Genomic DNA, 25,572 nt, shown 5'->3' with positions numbered 1-25,572 from the left:
ACAAACGAGCACGGGTATGGTGCTGACAAACCAAGAAACATAATCGGGGCGAACCGGGATTCAAACTCACAATCATAGGTTTCCGGTGTGCCCAAGGGACGCAACTCTGCACAGCGAATTGCGGCGCCTTAGACGACTGGGCCACCCGTGCCCACGGGAAAGTTTAGAGAGTGAGTGGGTTTAACGCCGCATTGAACGGCATTTCAGTTGTATCGCGACATGCCAGTTTCATGTATATAGGGAGTGGATGCAGGTTTTAAGCCTTTAATCGTTTAAAACACACCAGTACGTGTTTGGTGGTGGCACCATTAATAAGGAATTCGAACTCACAATAAAATAGGTGTTTGGAACGCATGCAACTAAACAGAATCGCAGCGCCTTAGACGACTCAGGCCAACATTACTCAAATTGTCATAATTACGTACCTGTATACCTAACCTCGTTAAAATGAAAACCTGTTAATCTGGACAGGGAACGATGGCGTCGGTAATGATAGGATTTCACTGCGCTGCACAGCGAAACGTTCATATACGTTGATACTACACCGGTGACATTACATATAGCTCACAGCTCCTGAAATAGTAGTATCCTGGCTCCCTGATTAGGTTACATGTAATACTGTGTATGGAGGGTACTTACAGTTAAACGCATACTCGGAGAACTCCGTGTTATCCGCTGCAAGGAGGACAATATGGTGAAAGGAGGACATGTCATGTCGCTTGTCCCCAGCCATAGTTCGCGGTCCTCGGGTTGGTCACTACAGTACAATCACTGAAACCACCAATCTCCTACAGCAGGTGGTGCTGGTATTCCAATGCGCGCCTAGCAGACAGGAGTATTTTGGGATCGCCTGACGAAATATGAAGGAAGCGTTTGTCTTCGCACAGCTTCAGCCGGCTATGACTTCCAGAGCTACGCTCGTTCCTTTTACGCTGTACTGAACTGCGAGAAGGGCAAGGGGGGGGGGGGGGGGGGGGGGGGGGGGGGGGGCGGTGACGTAAAGAGGCGGTTTGGGGTTTCAGAATAGACTCGACATCACCGCGTGACGTCAGCGGGTTCTGACGGTGGTGCCGGAACAGGCTGTGAGATGTGGTGATGCAAGGATGGGATGGCTTGCATCTCCCACGTGCAGCAGGACATCTGTTGCTGGTGCAACACTGAGTGGAGTGACACGCGCTTCGTGCTTCACACACTGTAACAAGGGCGTTGCATCATTTCAAGGGGGAATGAAACATATTGGGACATTCGAAAATACCTTGATTGCTAAATGGCATCCATGTGACGATTCCGGTGAAACAACTATGCGGCTAATTACAACTCTCATCTAATTTCGCGGAAAATGTACGTAGAATATTATACAATTACAGTTTAATACAATTGTACAAAACGGCGGCATTTAAGAAGTGTAATGAAAATAGGACATTGTACAAACTGTATTTTACATAATTATGATAAAGGAATTTAAATAGACCTTTTTGATCACATACACTGTTTTTGGTCATAAGTTTCTTAAATTTGAACTGGGTTTTGGAGGTCTCCTCTGCTTCTGCTACTACTACTACTACTACTACTACTACAACTACTACTACTACTACTACTACTACTACCACTACTACCACTACTACTACTACTACTACTACTACTACTACTACTACTACTACTACCAATACTACTACTACTACTACTACTACTACTACTACTACAACTACTACTACTACTACTACTACTACTACTACTACTACTACTACTACTACCACTACTACTACTACTACCACTACTACTACTACTACTACTACTACTACTACTACTACTACCACTACTACCACTACTACCACTACTACTGCTACTACTACTACTACCACTACTACTACTACTACTACTACTACCACTACTACTACTATTACCACTACCACTACTACTACTACTACTACTACTACTACTACTATTACCACTACTACCACTACTACTACTACTACTACTATTACCACTACTACTACTACCACTACTACTACTACTACAACTCCTACTACTACTACTACCACTACTACAAGAACAATAGCTAAGTATAACAACAAAATTAATGACACTAATGACGAAAACAATAATGACAATAATAACATCAGCAACAACAACAACAATAATAATAATAGTAATAAAGTATTTTTTATAACGAAATATATCATTGAAACGACATAAATGTATTTGTATCGATATCCATTAAGGGGATTCGTAGAAATGTCTTACTAATTATTGTATAACATTTTCTTGGAATTGTTAAAAGTATGGCTTTCTCCGTTGTTTTACTGGTGTTGCGGCCTTATCTATTGAATAAATTCCGTAGGATAAGTCTGAGACTGAGGCAGGAACTACGTGTTGTACGTCAGCCAAAGTAGTAATAGTTCTGAAGTCACAACCTTGTTAATCCGGAAACCTCGCGTTTTTGGAAATTACTTTTAGGAACGTTACGCCGCTAAGCCGGGCAATTTCATTCGGAGGTTTACCTGTACTTGTAGCACTGTGTCAGAGAGAGTATTTGCCGAGGATGACGACGGGTTGTGTGGATGTTTCTTTCCGACAGGACGTGTACATACACGTGTATATCTATCTCCACTGTGTTACAGTGAGTGAGTTTGTCTCACGGCTTGAACACTATTTTAGTGACACTTCAGCGTATCGACTAGATGTGGGTAAATAGCCCGGAACGATGCATGTGTTTGACGTTTACCACTTTGGTGAAACCCACAAACATAGAAACATAATCAGGGCGAACCTGGGATTCGAACCCACGATCAAAATTTTCTTACACGCCTAAGCTACGTACTTCCGTTCTTCGAATTGCAGCGACTTGGACGCCTGGGTATGGACCCCTGTCATGTACTTGGCTGTATGGCATTCAGCGACTCATCTCTGCCACCTCTGTATCACCATGGACCCCTGTCATGTACTTGGCTGTATGGCATTCAGCGACTCATCTCTGCCACCTCTGTATCACCATGGACCCCTGTCATGTACTTGGCTGTATGGCATTCAGCGACTCATCTCTGCCACCTCTGTATCACCATGGACCCCTGTCATGTACTTGGCTGTATGGCATTCAGCGACTCATCTCTGCCACCTCTGTATCACCATGGACCCCTGGCATGTACTTGGCTGTATGGCATTCAGCGACCCATCTCTGCCACCTCTGTATCACCATGGACCCCTGTCATGTACTTGGCTGTATGGCATTCAGCGACTCATCTCTGCCACCTCTGTATCACCATGGACCCCTGTCATGTACTTGGCTGTATGGCATTCAGCGACTCATCTCTGCCACCTCTGTATCACCATGGACCCCTGTCATGTACTTGGCTGTATGGCATTCAGCGACCCATCTCTGCCACCTCTGTATCAACATGTGAACTGAACAGATGGGCAAAGGAATGTGTACCCAGTTTCTTTTTCATGCAATTGAAAACTGTTGTTTACTTTGAATATGTCTATTTAACCATCACTCATTCCTGCAACTGTATGTAAAAAGTAATTTGTGGCTGGGTAATTTTGTTTAAAAATAAATTGGTTCAATGGAGACTGGGGTAAGAAATAATATTTTTTAAAATAAAACCATGTAGAAGTATTCAATGAGTGCTGACTAAGCGCCAGTACAGTTTAGTTTTAATATTATTTATTATGATATCGCTAACTTAAGACATGTTCAAATAAAAATCAAACATATGATAAAATCAATTAAAAGGGACAGTTTCTTATGCTCCGCAGTTTATATCATTAGGACTTATTTATTGAACATTGGACGAAACGAATCTATCCATGACATCGCATGATACCAATGACGTCATTGACATTAAAATCATGACGTGATTGATATCCTGGGCAACACAGGCTTGTCGTGGGAGAAGATTTAATGGATCGTATGTACAGGCTTGATGACTTTGTTGCGCGTCATGGTACACCCACGGTCTGGATCGTTCTCTGGACAAGGCTCGACCACTTAGAGCCGGTCGTGGTGTAACTGGAATAAATCATAAACAACAAACAAAACACACGTAACTGTAGAAATCAGGATCATTCATGAACAAAATTCTTCATTTCAGACTACTTTAAGAACTTAAGCGTATTTTATGAGAGCTTCCAAGATTCTAACTCTCTATTGGAAGTCCGACCCTTATGAAACCGTCACAAGATGTGTGGTGCGATAAAGTAGGGTTTAACTTCACTCTCAGGATAATTGCGCTTTTGTGCGTTTGTGTGCGGCTGCGTGTACTAGTCCGGACTTACGTCGGTGTTATAGTGCTTGCGCACTGAGATGCCATGCCACAGTTTAACATGGATACCCCACTCGGACACATACTGAAGAGCTGAAAATGGAGACGCTACTTCCCAGAGGGTTCAGGGAATTTAGCGAAGCAAATTGATATATATTACCCGGATAGTCGAGAATGTGACATCCTACAGACATAAGGATAAGTTCAACAAAAGCAGTCACTTGTTTATAAATGTAATTCCAAGTCCGACCGACCGTCACACTTGTGTAAAACCTTTGGTGGAGGTAGTGTTGATGTCTCACGAAAAAGAGAAATAAGAGTAATCCAATTGTAGTACAGTTATTTGTCATATGTATCTACTTGATGATGTCATGTTTATGTATATAAACAGTCATACCTAGTATTCACTTCAAGATGTGATATCTTCAATGTACATGCTGATGCCATACTTATGTACTTGCGGATGCCATACTTATCATATACATGAATACGTCATACTAACTTTATGATGTCCCACACACAACAAATTGTACTTCACCACACACAACACATTGTACTTCACCACACAACACACTGTACTTCACCACACACAACACACTGTACTTCACCACACACAACACATTGTACTTCACCACACACAACACACTGTACTTCACCACACACAACACATTGTACTTCACCACACACAACACATTGTACTTCACCACACACAACACATTGTACTTCACCACACACAACACATTGTACTACACCACACACAACACACTGTACTTCACCACACACAACACATTGTACTTCACCACACACAACACATTGTACTTCACCACACACAGCACATTGTACTTCACCACACACAACACTTTGTACTTCACCACACACAACACATTGTACTTCACCACACACAACACATTGTACTTCACCACACACAACACATTGTACTTCACCACTCACAACACATTGTACTTCACCACACACAACACATTGTACTTCACCACACACAACACATTGTACTTCACCACACACAACACATTGTACTTCACCACACACAACACATTGTACTTCACCACACACAACACACTGTACTTCACCACACACAACACATTGTACTTCACCACACACAACACACTGTACTTCACCACACACAACACATTGTACTTCACCACACACAACACATTGTACTTCACCACACACAACACACTGTACTTCACCACACACAACACACTGTACTTCACCACACACAACACATTGTACTTCACCACACACAACACATTGTACTTCACCACACACAACACATTGTACTTCACCACACACAACACATTGTACTACACCACACACAACACACTGTACTTCACCACACACAACACACTGTACTTCACCACACACAACACATTGTACTTCACCACACACAACACATTGTACTTCACCACACAACACATTGTACTTCACCACACACAACACATTGTACTACACCACACACAACACACTGTACTTCACCACACACAACACATTGTACTTCACCACACACAACACATTGTACTTCACCACACACAGCACATTGTACTTCACCACACACAACACTTTGTACTTCACCACACACAACACATTGTACTTCACCACACACAACACATTGTACTTCACCACACACAACACATTGTACTTCACCACACACAACACATTGTACTTCACCACACACAACACATTGTACTTCACCACACACAACACACTGTACTTCACCACACACAATACATTGTACTTCACCACACACAACACACTGTACTTCACCACACACAACACATTGTACTTCACCACACACAACACATTGTACTTTACCACACACAACACATTGTACTTTACCACACACAACACTTTGTACTTCACCACACACAACACACTGTACTTCACCACACACAACACATTGTACTTCACCACACACAACACACTGTCCTTCACCACACACAACACACTGTACTTCACCACACACAACACATTGTACTTCACCACACACAACACATTGTACTTCACCACACACAACACACTGTACTTCACCACACACAACACACTGTACTTCACCACACACAACACACTGTACTTCACCACACACAACACATTGTACTTCACCACACACAACACATTGTACTTCACCACACACAACACACTGTACTTCACCACACACAATACTTTGTACTTCACCACACACAACACATTGTACTTCACCACACACAACACATTGTACTTCACCACACACAACACTTTGTACTTCACCACACACAACACACTGTACTTCACCACACACAACACACTGTACTTCACCACACACATCACACTGTACTTCACCACACACAACACATTGTACTTCACCACACACAACACTTTGTACTTCACCACACACAACACACTGTACTTCACCACACACAACACACTGTACTTCACCACACACAACACACTGTACTTCACCACACACAACACACTGTACTTCACCACACAAAACACACTGTACTTCACCACACACAACACACTGTACTTCACCACACACAACACACTGTACTTCACCACACACAACACTTTGTACTTCACCACACAACACATTGTACTTCACCACACACAACACACTGTACTTCACCACACACAACACATTGTACTTCACCACGCACAACACATTGTACTTCACCACACACAACACATTGTACTTCACCACACACAACACTTTGTACTTCACCATACAACACATTGTACTTCACCACACACAACACACTGTACTTCACCACACACAGCACATTGTACTTCACCACGCACAGCACATTGTACTTCACCACACACAATACATTGTACTTCACCACACACAACACACTGTACTTCACCACACACAACACACTGTACTTCACCACACACAACACATTGTACTTCACCACACACAACACACTGTACTTCACCACACACAACACACTGTACTTCACCACACACAACACACTGTACTTCACCACACACAACACACTGTACTTCACCACACACAACACTTTGTACTTCACCACACACAACACACTGTACTTCACCGCACACAGCACATTGTACTTCACCACACACAACACTTTGTACTTCACCACACAACACATTGTACTTCACCACACACAGCACATTGTACTTCACCACGCACAGCACATTGTACTTCACCACACACAATACATTGTACTTCACCACACACAACACACTGTACTTCACCACACACAACACACTGTACTTCACCACACACAACACATTGTACTTCACCACACACAACACTTTGTACTTCACCATACAACACATTGTACTTCACCACACACAACACACTGTACTTCACCACACACAACACATTGTACTTCACCACACACAACACTTTGTACTTCACCATACAACACATTGTACTTCACCACACACAACACACTGTACTTCACCACACACAACACATTGTACTTCACCACACACAACACATTGTACTTCACCACACACAACACATTGTACTTCACCACACAACACATTGTACTTCACCACACACAACACTTTGTACTTCACCATACAACACATTGTACTTCACCACACACAACACACTGTACTTTACCACACACAGCACATTGTACTTCACCACGCACAGCACATTGTACTTCACCACACAACACTTTGTACTTTAGCACACACAGCACATTGTCCTTTATCACTTCATTGTGTTTTCAATGACACCCTTGGTGTATTTGTGTCGTCTGTTACGATTCTAAATATGTTCCTGGAGCCTATTCAAACTTCGAATCCATCAAATCATTGTTTGGTTATGGTAAACTGCTCCAGGCAGCTTTTCCAGCCTTAATACCACCAGGGTGTGGTTCTGGTAAACTGTTCTAGGCAGCTGTTCTGGCCTTAATGCCACCAGGGTGTGGTTCTGCTAAAATGTTCTAGGCAGCTGTTGTAGCCGTAATGCCACCAGGGTGCGGTTCTGGTAAAATGTTCTAGGCAGCTGTTCTGGCCTTAACGCCACCAGGGTGCTGTTCTCGTAAACTGTTCTAGGCAGCTGTTCTAGCCTTAATGCCACCAGGGCGCTGTTCTGGTAAACTGTTCTAGGCAGCTGTTCTGGCCTTAATACCACCAGGGTGCGGTTCTGGTAAACTGTTCTAGGCAGCTGTTCTGGCCTTAATGTCACCAGGGTGCTGTTCTGGTAAACTGTTCTAGGCAGCTGTTCTGGCCTTAACGCCACCAGGGTGCTGTTCTCGTAAACTGTTCTAGGCAGCTGTTCTAGCCTTAATGCCACCAGGGCGCTGTTCTGGTAAACTGTTCTAGGCAGCTGTTCTGGCCTTAATACCACCAGGGTGCGGTTCTGGTAAACTGTTCTAGGCAGCTGTTCTGGCCTTAATGTCACCAGGGTGCTGTTCTGGTAAACTGTTCTAGGCAGCTGTTCTGGCCTTAATGTCACCAGGGTGCGGTTCTGGTAAACTGTTCTAGGCAGCTGTTCTGGCCTTAATGTCACCAGGGCGCTGTTCTGGTAAACTGTTCTAGGCAGCTGTTCTGGCCTTAATGCCACCATGATGTGGTTATTGTCACGGTTGAGCGAGCTACTCTGGTTTGTCCTGCAGTTTTTGTTTCGGAACACGAACTTCTCCTGGAGAGAGTTTACCACTTCATATGTTTCTTGATGTCATGGTTACAGTCAAACCTTCATAATGGAACAATCAACACGTGATGCTCAATATAATATAAGAATTTTATTCAACACGTTGACATTTGAAAATATCTTAAATATCCATACAAACCTCTGAGCTCTGGAATGTATTGTGTCTATTTATACATCTGCTAACGTGTCGTACAATTGGTGTGCATTGACAGAGTCACTTGTGTCAACATGTGTGATATGCTGGTATATTCACGAACATAATATGACATATAAATTTACTAACACAATGTCACATATTCCCATAGTGTGACGTGTAGTCCTCGTGACGTCACTCAACATGTTTGATATGGTCACATATGACCCTGTGGCGAGTATTGTCATGGTCATGCTTCTTGTATCGGTGTGGCCGTGTCCCTCACCAACAAACACATGGACCCGCAGGGGAGCCTACACACGTACTGAAATACAGTATTCGACGTAATAAGCGCCCCACTCTAATTAGGGGCCACAGCGATATTTGCTAATGTATTGGCTAGTGAACAATCCCAATTAGCACCCATTCCGGTTGATTGATGTACACAAGACGTATTTATTCATGTATAATACGTACTCGTGTGTTATGTGCTCCCTTAATTATGGACAATTAAATTCTTGAAAAATATAGGTGTCGTGTATAATACGCACAGACTTTTCTTTTGTATCATTTCAGGCTGTCAGCATATACCACAAAATTTACGATCTTTCAACTTTTTTTCACAAAAAATTATATTCTAATAAGAGCCCTCAATTTCTAAATTTGAGAACGCCCTGTGCGCCTATTAGGTCGAATACGGTATATAACATTCAGTGTCATAATATATTACCTCGTCGGCAGGGTAAGGCTATACGGATAACTAAATAATTCCCCCTTAGAAGATACCGTTTTTAATACTAGCGTTTTTCAAAACTGAATACGATAACGTTACGCTGATCACGCTTTACGAGGGGCACACGATGGTGTTGGACTGATCACGCTTTACGAGGGGCACACGTTGGTGTTGGACTGATCACGTTATACGAGGGGCACACGCTGGTGTTGGACTGATCACGTTATACGAGGGGCACACGATGGTGTTAGACTGATCGTATGTTATACAATGGGCACTCGTCAGCGTCAGACTGGACGTATTTTATACAATATGTAGATGACAGTTCCACATTGTTCATACAAGGCTGGTCATAAGTCACATATATGTCAGATTAGTGATAAGATATACAATGTACACATGTTAATCAACAAATCAATATTCGTATTTGGCATAATTCATGAGCTAATCCGATGACCGCCGAACAAAGGCCAGAGTTATGCGAGATCCACACTTGAACACTGTATACAGGGAAACAATCTTCCATGTCATTTTCCAGAGTAAAATAGATCTTAACGGTTTAATTTGTCATGGTGCCGTCTTTTATTATGCAAAGGAAGTATGAACCAACATACCTAATAGTGATGTGATGATGTCCCAACTTACCTAATAGTGATGTGATGATGTCACAACATACCTATTAGTGATGTCATGATGTCACAACACACCTATTAGTGATGTGATGATGTCACAACATACCTAATAGTGATGTGGTGATGTCACAACATACCTAATAGTGATGTGATGATGTCACAACATACCTATTAGTGATGTCATGATGTCACAACACACCTATTAGTCATGTGATGATGTCACAACATACCTAATAGTGATGTGATGATGTCACAACATACCTATTAGTGATGTGATGATGTCACAACATACCTAATAGTGATGTGATGATGTCACAACATACCTAATAGTGATGTGATGATGTCACAACATACCTAATAGTGATGTGATGATGTCACAACATACCTATTAGTGATGTGATGATGTCACAACATACCTAATAGTGATGTGATGATGTCACAACATACCTATTAGTGATGTGATGATGTCACAACATACCTTATAGTGATGTGATGATGTCACAACATACCTAATAGTGATGTGATGATGTCACAATACATCAAATAGGGATGTGATGTCACAACACACCTAATAGTGATGCAATGATGACACAACATAGATCAAAGGGAAGTTATGATGACATAATATGCCTTATAGTGATGTACCGATGTACTATTGCTTCATGTGAATGTTATGAATTCCCACACCCTTGAGCTTCTTGCTGTCGCGTTCCTCTGCTCGGACATTGAGCCGACTCTCCAAGAAGTATTCATAAACAATAAACAATAAACAAAAACAAACAGAAACAATTGCTTGAGTATAAGTATGACATGGAAATAAACGCTATATAAAATATAGATAACAGAAAAAATATCACAACATAGGATTAGATAAAACACATAAACCTCACGAGTCAGATTCCAGCGCAGTACTGCGGCCATAGAGCCTTTAGCTATGCCTACCCTATATCATGATACAAAGTAAAAATATAGCACTTATAAAACTATTTGCAATGTACAATATTTGTTTGACGCGGCGAGTTCGGAATGTCAATATTGAGGATGGCGACAATGCTGTGGTTTCTTATATACACTATACCTCGTCGGATGACGGCAGGCTCAATGATGAGTATTAAGAGCATCTTTCGGCATAAGCCGTTGAGTTAAATGAGCTGTCATCACACGGTAAGATGAAGCCGTCAATATTCTTAGGAAGTATGTCGCGGTAATTTCAGGGTTATATTTCTATACACAATTCATTCACAACTAGATCCGCTAATCTTCCTTTTTACAGTAGTTGACCGGTCAGACTCGGGATATTCTCGAGTCAAGCGGTTGCATGTGGATGTTCTCGCCATCAGGGCTGTATGGTGGCGAGACTTGGTGGCGAGATCGTCCGCTGGATCTCAGGGAGTCTATGCTGCCGTGATGCGATGACACCCTGCTGGAGAGTGGGGCCATGTGTTGGGGGTTGGTTCTCGGCCTGGGTCTGTCCATGGGAAGCTCATCCTGACTGGGATATGGGGGGTCTCGCAAGGGTGACAGATGAGGCCGTGTCTCGGTGGCTGACAGCGGGATGTAGGGGTTGGAGGGATGCTGAGCACTTTGTTGCTGAAGGAGGTGTAGTCTCTGCACTTCAAGAGCGGTGAGCGCTGCCTGCTGTTCAAGAACAGCCTGCTGGCTGGCAAGAGTTTGCAACATGGATGGGTTGGCAGCCATTGCAGGCGAGCTGTGATGACTGAGCACCCCCTGAGAAACGGGCGAGTCAGTCACTGGAGACACCGAGGACAGAGGCGAGCCCATGTAGGTTTCAGGCAAATGGTGTAAGTCTGGACGATTCAGAACTGGACTCATACTGTGTGCAAGCAAATTCGACGTATGTCCATTATCAGTCATGCCTGGAATATCAGTAAATCTGGGATTCTGATGAAAATGCAAAGTTGAAGGTCTTTGTTGGAATACCGGTGATATGACACCTCCATTTGGGACATGGCCATTAGCAGGCACTTCCGGTAGTATCCCGCCTGGGAGGGCTCTGTTTGGGATGTCGGTCATGACCACCTGTCCGGAATGAGATGGGGACAGCGAAGTGCTCCTCCCACGGGGATCTGGGGCTTCAGTCTGCCGTGACTGGGTCGAGGTGTTCGTGGCGCTAGCGCTAGCGGTGGTTCCTCCGCTAACATTCCGCTGGGATAACGTGTCGTCAGTTCGGAAAGCTTGGTTCACGTGACCAGCAGGTTCGTTTAAACTGTCATGGCTGCCATTGACGAAGTAGATGTGGTTGGGAGTTGTTGGGGTCCGGCGTTGTGGACTTGTGGGCGGGTTCTGGTACACTCTCCTCTCGGACACTGTCTGGTATATGTGTTCGTTGTTTCCTGCAGCGTATTTCTGTATATCCTTGCTCAAGCCTGACAACATAGACGTAAAGTAGAGATATCATGGGACAGGACACTCATTACATAGAACACATGAGACAAGACACTTACTGTACAGATCACATGACACAAGACACACCCACTATGTAGAACACATGAGATAAGACAAGACACACTATGTAGAACACACGAGACAGAACACTCACTACATAGATCACATGAGATAAGACACACACTATATGGATAACTAGACAAGACACACTTTGTAGAACACACGAAACAAGACACGCACTATATAGAACACATGGGACAAGACACGCACTATATAGAACACATGAGACAAGACACGCAGTATATGGAACACATGAGACAAGACACGCACTACATAGAACACATGAGACAAGACACGCAGTATATGGAACACATGAGTCAAGACACGCACTACATAGAACACATGAGACAAGACACGCACTATATAGAACACATGAGACAAGACACGCACTACATAGAACACATGAGACAAGACACGCAGTATATGGAACACATGAGACAAGACACGCAGTATATGGAACACAAGTGACAAGACACGCGCTATGTAGATCACATGAGACAAGACACACGCTATATGAAACACATGAGACAAGACATACGCTATATGAAACACATGAGACAAGACACACGCTATATGAAACACATGAGACAAGACACGCAGTATATAGAACACATGAGACAAGACACACACTATATAGAACACATGAGACAAGACACGCAGTATATGGAACACATGAGACAAGACACACACTATATAGAACACATGAGACAAGACACGCAGTATATGGAACACATGAGACAAGACACGCAGTATATAGAACACATGAGACAAGACACGCACTATATAGAACACATGAGACAAGACACGCACTACATAGAACACATGAGACAAGACACGCAGTATATGGAACACATGAGACAAGACACGCACTACATAGAACACATGAGACAAGACACGCAGTATATGGAACACATGAGACAAGACACGCAGTATATGGAACACATGAGACAAGACACGCACTACATAGAACACATGAGACAAGACACGCACTATATAGAACACATGAGACAAGACACGCAGTATATGGAACACATGAGACAAGACACGCAGTATATGGAACACATGAGACAAGACACGCAGTATATGGAACACATGAGACAAGACACGCAGTATATGGAACACATGAGACAAGACACGCACTACATAGAACACATGAGACAAGACACGCACTACATAGAACACATGAGACAAGACACGCACTATATAGAACACATGGGACAAGAGACGCACTATATAGAACACATGAGACAAGAGACGCACTATATAGAACACATGAGACAAGAGACGCAGTATATGGAACACATGAGACAAGACACGCAGTATATGGAACACATGAGACAAGACACGCACTATATAGAACACATGAGACAAGACACGCACTATATAGAACACATGAGACAAGACACGCAGTATATGGAACACATGAGACAAGACACGCACTACATAGAACACATGAGACAAGACACGCACTACATAGAACACATGAGACAAGACACGCACTATATAGAACACATGGGACAAGAGACGCACTATATAGAACACATGAGACAAGAGACGCACTATATAGAACACATGAGACAAGAGACGCAGTATATGGAACACATGAGACAAGACACGCAGTATATGGAACACATGAGACAAGACACGCACTATATAGAACACATGAGACAAGACACGCACTATATAGAACACATGAGACAAGACACGTACTATATAGAACACATGAGACAAGACACGCACTACATAGAACACATGAGACAAGACACGCACTATATAGAACACATGAGACAAGACACGCAGTATATGGAACACATGAGACAAGACACGCAGTATATGGAACACATGAGACAAGACACGCAGTATATGGAACACATGAGACAAGACACGCACTACATAGAACACATGAGACAAGACACGCAGTATATGGAACACATGAGACAAGACACGCACTATATAGAACACATGAGACAAGACACGCACTATATAGAACACATGAGACAAGACACGCACTATATAGAACACATGAGACAAGACACGCACTATATAGAACACATGAGACAAGACACACACTATATAGAACACATGAGACAAGACACGCAGTATATAGAACACATGAGACAAGACACGCACTATATAGAACACATGAGACAAGACACGCAGTATATAGAACACATGAGACAAGACACACACTATATAGAACACATGAGACAAGACACACACTATATAGAACACATGAGACAAGACACGCAGTATATGGAACACATGAGACAAGACACGCAGTATATGGAACACATGAGACAAGACACGCACTATATGGAACACAAGTGACAAGACACGCACTATATAGAACACATGAGACAAGACACGCAGTATATAGAACACATGAGACAAGACACGCACTATATAGAACACATGAGACAAGACACGCAGTATATGGAACACATGAGACAAGACACGCAGTATATGGAACACATGAGACAAGACACGCAGTATATAGAACACATGGGACAAGACACGCAGTATATGGAACACATGAGACAAGACACGCAGTATATGGAACACATGAGACAAGACACGCACTATATAGAACACATGAGACAAGACACGCAGTATATGGAACACATGAGACAAGACACGCAGTATATGGAACACATGAGACAAGACACGCAGTATATAGAACACATGGGACAAGACACGCACTATATAGAACACATGAGACAAGACACGCAGTATATAGAACACATGAGACAAGACACGCACTATATAGAACACATGAGACAAGACACGCAGTATATGGAACACATGAGACAAGACACGCAGTATATGGAACACAAGTGACAAGACACGCGCTATGTAGATCACATGAGACAAGACACACGCTATATGAAACACATGAGACAAGACATACGCTATATGAAACACATGAGACAAGACACACGCTATATGAAACACATGAGACAAGACACGCAGCATATGGAACACATGAGACAAGACACGCAGTATATAGAACACATGGGACAAGACACGCACTACATAGAACACATGGGACAAGACACGCAGTATATGGAACACATGAGACAAGACACGCAGTATATGGAACACAAGTGACAAGACACGCGCTATGTAGATCACATGAGACAAGACACACGCTATATGAAACACATGAGACAAGACATACGCTATATGAAACACATGAGACAAGACACACACTATATGAAACACATGAGACAAGACACGCAGTATATAGAACACATGAGACAAGACACACGCTATATGAAACACATGAGACAAGACATACGCTATATGAAACACATGAGACAAGACACACGCTATATGAAACACATGAGACAAGACACGCAGCATATGGAACACATGAGACAAGACACGCAGTATATGGAACACAAGTGACAAGACACACGCTATATGAAACACATGAGACAAGACACGTACAGTACAGATCACATGAGACAAGACACCGACTATGTAGAACACTGAGACAAGATAAGCACTATATAGAACACACGAGACAAGACACACTATATAGAACACATGAGACAAGACACACACCATGTAGAACACATCAGACAAGACACACACTAAATAGAACACTGAGACAAGACACATACTTTATAGAACACAGTCAAGACAGACACCATATAAAATACTTCAGTAAAGACACATCGGTTTTTCCTGACACATCCAGCTGACACACCGTGATATTACTGAAATACTGTCGAAGCCCAACTCTGCGTTGAACTTTTTCAATCAAGACACAAAGTACATATAACACACGAGTCAAGACACACAATATATAAACCTAAGAAGTCAGTAAATAAAAGCGACAAAACCCTTTCAATATTCATACATTGTACAATTCCGACTGCATCGAGAGCATGTGTTTTTGAATCACTATCAAAACGTGATGACACCAGGTGTTCGCAAAAAGATGAAGACATCTTTCCCCGACGGTGGCATCCGATAAAAATACATGCAAAGGCAAGTCAATTGTACACCTTAAACAGGGAACATGGTACAAGTCAAAACAAGGAATTGCATCGGCCCTCATTGTTTGTCACTGACGTGTAAAATTTGTCATAAAACTCGCTCACTCATTCAGACTGTGACACTTGTAGGCAATGCTTACCGTTGACCTTGACCCTGACATATCTGTAGGCAATCAGCAGGGCTATCAGAAGGAGGATCAGAAACAAGGCAAAAATGGTGATGATGATTATGTCCGCCACACTAAAACTGACGTCCGGACCAGTTGCTGATGACGTCACCAGCGTTGGCGCGGAAGTAGTTTGTCGCACACACGCTGAGCATCTACTCCCAGTCCCGCATTTGGCGCTGATGTCCGTCGGGTAGCCCAGGTGGTCATAGAACCTGATCTTTTCTTTGTCCAGTTGCAGCCCACTCCCTCCATAGGTACCGACCTGTGAAGTTTACACACATTATAACATACGACTTTCATAGAGCCGACCTGTGAAGTATACACACATTATAACATACGACTTTCATAGAGCCAGCATGTGAAGTATACACACATTATACCATACGACTTTCATAGAGCCAGAATGTGAAGTATACACACATTATAACATACGACTTTCATAGAGCCGGCTTGTGAAGTATACACACATTATAACATACGACTTTCATAGAGCCAGCATGTGAAGTATACACACATTATAACATACGACTTTCATAGAGCCAGTATGTGAAGTATACACACATTATAACATACGACTTTCATAGAGCCAGCTTGTGAAGTATACACACATTATAACATACGACTTTCATAGAGCCGGCATGTGAAGTATACACACATTATAACATACGACTTTCATAGAGCCGACCTTTGAAGTATACACACATTATACCATACGACTTTCATAGAGCCAGAATGTGAAGTATACAGACATTATAACATACGACTTTCGCAGAACCAGCTTGTGAGGTATGCACACATTATAACATACGACTTTCATAGAGCCATCTTTTGAAGTATACACACATTATAACATACGGCTTTCACAGAGCCAGCTTGTGAATTATACACATATAAACATTATACTTTTCTACTTTTATTGAGCTGGATTTTTTTCTTTTCATACTAACTTCCAAAACAGAGTTGTGTCCTTTTGAACACCACATCTCATCAAGCTTACACCTCTCTGTTTTTGCTATGAACACACTTGCTATACAACCTTTGTCGTTAAAGGCGACTATGCTTGTCGTAAGAGGCGACTGACGGGATCGGGTGGTCAGGCTCGCTGACTTGGTTGATGCATGTCATCGTATCCCAATTGCGTGGATCGACACTCATGATGTCAATCACTGGATTATATGGTCCAGACTAGATTATTTACAGATCGCAGTGATATAGCTGGAATATTGCTGAGTGTGGCGTTAAACAAGAAACAAATAAAACAACTTATGTCTGTCCACTATCAACACCGTACAACATATAGCTACCTCAACATATGTATGTCCACTGTCTGTCTGTCCACTGGAATCAACTTGTACGTTGTAGATGGTGAATCCGATGGCGCCGTTCCCATCTTCGTCAAACAACGGCTGCAATGCTGACTGTGGATTTTTCACTTCTCTGATCGTCTCCCAAACTCTGCTGCTATATTGCGAGTCGTAGTAGAAGCGACATGGAAACGCATCCCCGTAGTCCCTGCACAGCGTGGCCTTGACCTCGCTCACACCCTTCCCCGCCGCATAGGTGGCATACTGCACGTGCTTCACGCGCTGGTTGTTGAGGTGATTTTTCATATTCTCACTTGTCAAACTCAGACTTTCGGAACACTCTCTTTGGTTGATGTTGTTGAATCCACCGCGGATGTTGCAGCTGAACTTGCTCTGCCAGAACTCCGGGAACCAGGGGTTGATGAGGTTGTTCCCGGGGGTTTTGGACAGCAGAGACCCGGAGAAGCCAGAGAAAGGTGGTTCCAGCATCTGCTCTATCTTCAGCGTGATCGCTCCGCGCGTTGCCCTCTCGCCACTTTCCAGAATACTTTGTTTGTTTCCCCAGTCTTCGCTGGCAACGACAACAAATTTTCCGTATTGTTCTCTGTCATTGACCGCCTTCATGAAGTCTTTGAAACGAGTGTCAATACCAAAGAACACAACAACCTTGGCATTTTCTAATAAGAGTTCATCTAACACGTCCAAAAGTTCCCGATCCCCCCCACTGCTTGAACTCTCACTGATATTTTTCGGCTGGGAGACGCATATCCCCGCCGTGAGGGCGTATTTCTGGAATGCTAGCATTCCTTTTGTGCCGTAGTTGTTGCTGACGTACAGCAAGCTGACATACTCCCAGCCCATGTCCGTGATGACCTGAACCATGGCCTTTGCCTGCTGAACATCACTAGGGACCGTGCGGAGGAAGCTGGGGAAGTTGACTCTGTCATCCAGGTCAGGGCTGGAGGCTGCATAGGACAGCACCGGGATGTTGAGGCCATTGAAGAATCTAGCCAGAGGAATGGTGGAGTCACTGGACAGGGAGCCAATCACTGCCACCGTCTTGTTGAGAGGGACCAGGTGCCCAAAGATCTGTGACGGTCTTTCAATGGAGGAGAAATACTCGGATATAATGCTGGTCAGTCGGACGGAACTGTAGCAGTCGTCAAAGGCAACGGCACCAAAATTAAGCCCTGTTTTTTTGCCCATCTCTTTAACAGAATACAGGAACGCTTCAAGAGCAATGGTATCACTGGAGACACCCCGGAATTGGTTGCACTCGAAGGGGTTAACAGGGTCTGAAGAGTGAATTGAAAATATTCCCACCAAATAGATGTCTCCCTTGACAAAGACCATTGGTATGTTGCCAAACTCCACACATTCCTTGCAGTAACCCTTGCAGGTGGATCTCGGCAGAGAGGGGCCTGTCATAACTCTATCTCCGTCGTTCATTACAATAGATGTGACGTTAAATTCCAAACCGCTGGAGGAATAGTGTCCGACGCTTGCAAACTGAAAAATGCAATCACGAAGCTATTGTTACGCCATATCACAATGACATTTGCAGCCATTATTACGTCATATCACTACGCCGGCATTGTGACATGACGTAATACTAACTGTATATGGCTTTGTAAAATGACGTAATAATAGCTGTATATGACATTGTGACATGATGTAATACTAGCTTCATATGACATTGTGACATGACCAAATAATAACTGCATATGCATATGCAACTATTACTACGTCATATCGCAATGCCACATGCAACTATTATTACGTGATATCACAATGCCATATAAAGGTATTATTACGTCATATCACGATGCCATATACAGTTAGTATTACGTTTTGTCACAATGCCATATACAGCTATTACTACGTCATAACACAATGCCATATGCAGTTATTTTTCTACATCCTATCACAATGCCATATGCGGCTATTATTACGTCATATTACAGCGTTAATATGCAGCTATTATTACGTCATATCACCATGCCATATACATGCAGCTTTTGTTACGCCATTTACCTGTATCATATGCAGCTATTATTACAATGTATCACAAAGCAAAATGAAAATGTTGCTGCTTCATCACAACGCTATTGATTTCATTTCGTTGCATGAGTGTACATTAAGTGATGGTTCGTGAGGTTATTCTACATACAGTGGTTACAATCTTGATACACGCGTGTACATTAAGTGATGGTTCATGAGGTTATTCTACATACAGGGGCTACAAACTTGACCCATGAGTGTGTATTAAGTGGTGGTTCATGAGGTTATTCTACATGCAGGGCTACAATATTGATACATGCCTGTACATTAAGTGATGGTTCGTGAGGTTATTCTACATACATGGATTACAATATTGATACATGCATGTACATTATGTGATGGTTCATGAGGTTATTCCACATACAGGGATTACAATATTGATACATGCGTGTACATTATGTGATGGTTCATGAGGTTATTCCACATACAGAGGTTACAATCTTGATACATGCATGTACATTATGTGATGGTTCGTGAGGTTATTCCAAATAGAGATATTGAATACATCATGTTACTGTGATACATTATTGAGTACACAGTCACAGCCTTGATACATAACCTTATTGAGTATGAATGGACCATGTTACCTGATTGCCCGCCGTTACAGCATTGACGTAATACAGAACAGTCTCGGGCCCTCGGACGACGTCGCCTGAGTCGTTTTTGAAAGAGAAGTGACGTCGTTGGGCCACATACTCGGGCGGGACAAAGGAGTCCCCCATGGCTGTGAAGTTGACATTAACGTTCTTCACGTAGCGTGCAAGCTGATTGTCCCTGAGTTTTTGTACACACAGATGCTCGGCGGGGCTCACACACAGATCGGATATGGCGTTCTTCAAAGCAACGGCATATGCGTATGTAGCGTCAACAGTGGCCGCCACGTAGTCGGACTGGGTCGCAAATAACTCGTCACTGTTGGCTTGGCGCCCGTACTCCATGAACAAGCGAGTGGAATTTTTAATACTGGACCAGAAGACGTTTAACTCTTCAAACGCAACTGGCGATGGCGACAGGGTTAACGTTCCTATCGCCACTCTATCACTGTCCTTGAAAATATCATACACTCTTCCTACAGAGTCAGACATCAGCCAGTAGAAACCTGTCAACGTGGAGTCTGCGTAGTACTTCATGATGTCCTTGGCCACGTCTCGGGAGCCGAAGTACACCACTGCCAGATGCTTGTCTTCTGTTGCCTCCTTCACTTGCCGCAACTCGGCGAACAGATCCGACCGGTCCACAATGCTAGGAACCTCCACAGACTTCGTGAAACAAATCCCATTCTTTCTTCCCTCAACCTTCAGCATGGCGGCCGCTGCACGGCCATAGATGTCGCCACTGTGGACCACCACTACGTACGTCCAGTCCAACCTCTTCAGAATGTCCAACATGGGCTGAGAACAACACAAGAACAAACAATGAATGAGGATCAAATCAATCAACACCAGAACCAAAGAGCACAAAACCTCAACATCAAATCAAGCCATCTCGGACCATTTCAGCAACTGCCCAAATCACACCATCAACTGGGAAAACGTCCAAAACAACATCCATGACTTCACTAAAAGAATATTAACAAAAGTAGTCCACATTCGCCGCCACAAGCCATCAATCAACAGAGATCAAGGCTATTTCATCCCTTCCGCCTCATATGAACTCATTAAGCAATAATCACCACACCTATGCCAACTTATCCTGTTTATTGGCTTCATGTCCCATTGGCATACACCTATGTGTTCTCTGTCCATCGTGTTGTGACAGTATTATCCTTCTGTTGTCAACACTTACTCATGGTATCCCACTCATGTATGCAATTGTTGTTACTGTTAATCCTCTACTGTTAAATCCCCACCTACTATATTTATTCTGTACAATGTTCCTCATTCAGGCTTGCTTGACAACGGTATATGGATCTATACCGAAATGTTGCCTTTACAGTATTAAAGAAGTTGGTATCCATAAATTGTGTCTACTTTGCCACCCGTCAACTTCTAAGTAATGTCTGTCAGAGGACATACACGTCTCATGCATATTATATGGAGGAGTGTGTTCTCTGATCGGCAGCGTAATTGGTAGTGTGTGTATCTCATATCTCATACAATCTCGTACAATCTCGTACAATCTTATACAATCTCGTACAAATCTGCCCTGTCTTTGGTGTGTACTCACTCTGATTTGCACTGTGTCCGGTAGTGCTGTGCGGTAGAAGTTGGTGTAGTTGAGACTGAGATCAGCTGCTGTTGCGGACGGACTGATCATTGGTATCCCGGAGTCACTCAGAATCTTGGCTGCCTCTAGCGCCGTCGCACTTCTGGAGGGACCAATGATTCCTGCCAAAGCAATGTTTATCTTAAGCTGCACAAGCTGTAGAGTGATATAAGTTGGGGCAAGTTGGATTATGAGGCGTCTTCAATCACAACTTGCCTACGATCATCACTTGTCTACAATCACCACTTCTCTACAATCATCACTTGTCTACAATCATCACTTGTCTACAATCATCACTTGCCTACGATCATCACTTGTCTACAATCACCACTTCTCTACAATCACCACTTGTCTACAATCATCACTTGTCTACAATCACCTCTTCTCTACAATCGCCATTTGTCTACAATCATCACTTGTCTACAATCATCACCTGTCTACAATCACCACTTCTCTACAATCACCACCCGTGTACCATCATCATTTGTCTACAACCATTACTTGTCTGCAATCACCATTTGTCTACAATCACCATTTGTCTACAATCATCACTTGTCTACAATCTTCACTTGTCTACAATCATCACCTGTCTACAATCACCACTTCTCTACAATCACCACCTGTGTACCATCATCATTTGTCTACAATCATTACTTGTCTACAATCATCTCCTGTCTACAATCATTACTTGTCTACAATCATCACTTCTCTACAACAATCACTTGTCTACAATCACCACTTGTCTACTGTCATCACTTGTCCACAATCATACCCTGTGTATCATCATCATCATTTGTCTACAATTTCCACTTGTCTACAATCATCATTTGTCTACAATCATCACTTGTCTACAATCATCATCTGTCAACAATCATTACGTGTCTACAATCACCATTTGTTTACAATCACCACTTCCCTACAATCACAATTTGTCTACAACCATTACTTGTCTACAATCACTACTTGTCCACAATCATCACTTGTCTACAATCATCACTTGTCTACAATCACCACTTGTCTACAATCATCACTTGTCTACAATCACCACCTGTCTACAATCACCACTTCTCTTCGATCATCACTTGTCTACAATCATCACTTGTCTACAATCATCATCTGTCAACAATCATTACGTGTCTACAATCACCATTTGTTTAAAATCACCACTTCTCTATAATCACCATTTGTCTGCAATCATCACTTGTCTACAATCTTCACTTGTCTACAGTCACCACTTGTCTACAATCACCACCTGAGTACCATCACCACTTGTCTACAATCACCATTTGTCTAAATCATCACTTGTCTTCGATCATCACTTGTCTACAACCACCACCTGTGTACCACCACCACTTGTCTACAATCACTCGTCCTGATGTCAAACCTCTGTACTCACTGGCCCTTCTCTTGTGAGACTTTTGTGAGTGGCGCCTGCTGTCGCAGGTGCTAGACAAGGAGATGCTTACCATTCCTGATTTTCATTGAATTTTCATCACAACTTTACCTTAACGCACTGTGTAATATGATTCGACCCACATCCGTGCAACTGAGAATTATTTTACAGTAAATCTTTATGTTTGTAATGATATGAGAGCAGTCAGAGAAGTGAGAGGTCTGCGTGAGATATGACAGGACAGTGAGAGATATTTGAGATACGAGAGGACAGTAAGATATATGGGAGATATGAGAGGGCTGTGAGAGATATGGGAGATATGAGAGGGCTGTGAGAGATATGGGAGATATGAGAGGAGTGTGAGAGGGCTGTGGGAGATATGTGAGATATGAGAGGGCTGTGGGAGATATGTGAGATATGAGAGGACTGTGAGAAATATGTGAGATATGAGAGGAGTGTGAGAGATATGGGAGATATGAGAGGGCTGTGAGAGATATGAGAGATATGAGAGGACTGTGAGAGATATGGGAGATATGAGAGGACTGTGAGAGATATGGGAGATATGAGAGGGCTGTGAGAGATATGGGTGATATGAGAGGGCCGTGAGAGGGCTGTGAGACATATGGGAGATATGAGAGGGCTGTGAGAGATATGTGAGATATGAGAGGGCTGTGGGAGATATGTGAGATATGAGAGGGCTGTGAGAGATATGGGAGATATGAGAGGGCTGTAAGAGATATGTCAGATATGATTGGACTGTGAGAGATATGGGAGATATGAGAGGGCTGTGAGAGATATAGGAGATATGAGAGGACAGTGAGAGATATATGAGATATAAGAGGACTGTCAGAGATATGTGAGATATGAGAGGACTGTGAGAGATATGTGAGATATGAGAGGGCTGTGAGAGATATGGGAGATATGAGAGGACTGTGAGAGATATGGGAGATATGAGAGGACTGTGAGAGATATAGGAGATATGAGAGGACAGTGAGAGATGTATGAGATATGAGAGGGCTGTGAGAGATATGTGAGATATGAGAGGACTGTGAGAGATATGGGAGATATGAGAGGGCTGTGAGAGATATGGGAGATATGAGAGGAGTGTGAGAGGGCTGTGGGAGATATGTGAGATATGAGAGGGCTGTGGGAGATATGTGAGATATGAGAGGACTGTGAGAAATATGTGAGATATGAGAGGAGTGTCAGAGATATGGGAGATATGAGAGGGCTGTAAGAGATATGGGAGATATGAGAGGACTGTGAGAGATATGTGAGATATGAGAGGACTGTGAGAGATATGGGAGATATGAGAGGGCTGTGAGAGATATGGGTGATATGAGAGGGCCGTGAGAGATATGGGAGATATGAGAGGGCTGTGAGAGATATGGGAGATATGAGAGGGCTGTAAGAGATATGTCAGATATGAGTGGACTGTGAGAGATATGGGAGATATGAGAGGACTGTGAGAGATATAGGAGATATGAGAGGACAGTGAGAGATATATGAGATATGAGAGGACTGTGAGAGATATGTGAGATATGAGAGGACTGTGAGAGATATGGGAGATATGAGA

General features: G+C 43.0%; 2 protein-coding genes across 3 annotated transcripts in view; both read right to left on the bottom strand.

Moving 5' to 3' along the window:
- LOC139444761 (universal stress protein YxiE-like) overlaps positions 1–934 on the bottom strand; it is a 38,270-nt gene extending 37,336 nt beyond the window's left edge. Inside the window, exon 1 of one of the 2 annotated variants that reach the window (XM_071225705.1) lies at positions 640–934. In XM_071225705.1, the coding sequence (XP_071081806.1) occupies positions 640–733 (94 nt within the window). In that variant the 5' untranslated portion in view covers positions 734–934. The remainder of the gene's footprint in view (positions 1–639) is intronic. The other variant, XM_071225706.1, reaches the window with a different exon arrangement.
- An 8,032-nt stretch (positions 935–8,966) lies between these two features.
- The window catches only part of LOC139444723 (uncharacterized), a 31,198-nt gene continuing 14,592 nt past the window's right edge, over positions 8,967–25,572 (bottom strand). The window contains exons 3-7 of the mRNA XM_071225654.1: positions 22,565–22,725; positions 20,986–21,789; positions 18,338–19,846; positions 17,004–17,295; positions 8,967–12,780 (exon numbers count right to left, since the gene is read on the bottom strand). Coding sequence (XP_071081755.1) covers positions 11,678–12,780; positions 17,004–17,295; positions 18,338–19,846; positions 20,986–21,789; positions 22,565–22,725 — 3,869 coding nt within the window. The 3' untranslated portion in view covers positions 8,967–11,677. The remainder of the gene's footprint in view (positions 12,781–17,003; positions 17,296–18,337; positions 19,847–20,985; positions 21,790–22,564; positions 22,726–25,572) is intronic.

Source organism: Haliotis cracherodii, unplaced genomic scaffold (genome assembly GCF_022045235.1).
Source record: "Haliotis cracherodii isolate W230 unplaced genomic scaffold, xgHalCrac1.p SCAF_6, whole genome shotgun sequence".
Classification (NCBI taxonomy): Eukaryota; Metazoa; Mollusca; class Gastropoda; order Lepetellida; family Haliotidae; genus Haliotis; species Haliotis cracherodii.
The sequence above is the reverse complement of the archived record's forward strand: the minus strand, read 5'-3'. Positions and strand labels throughout refer to the sequence as shown.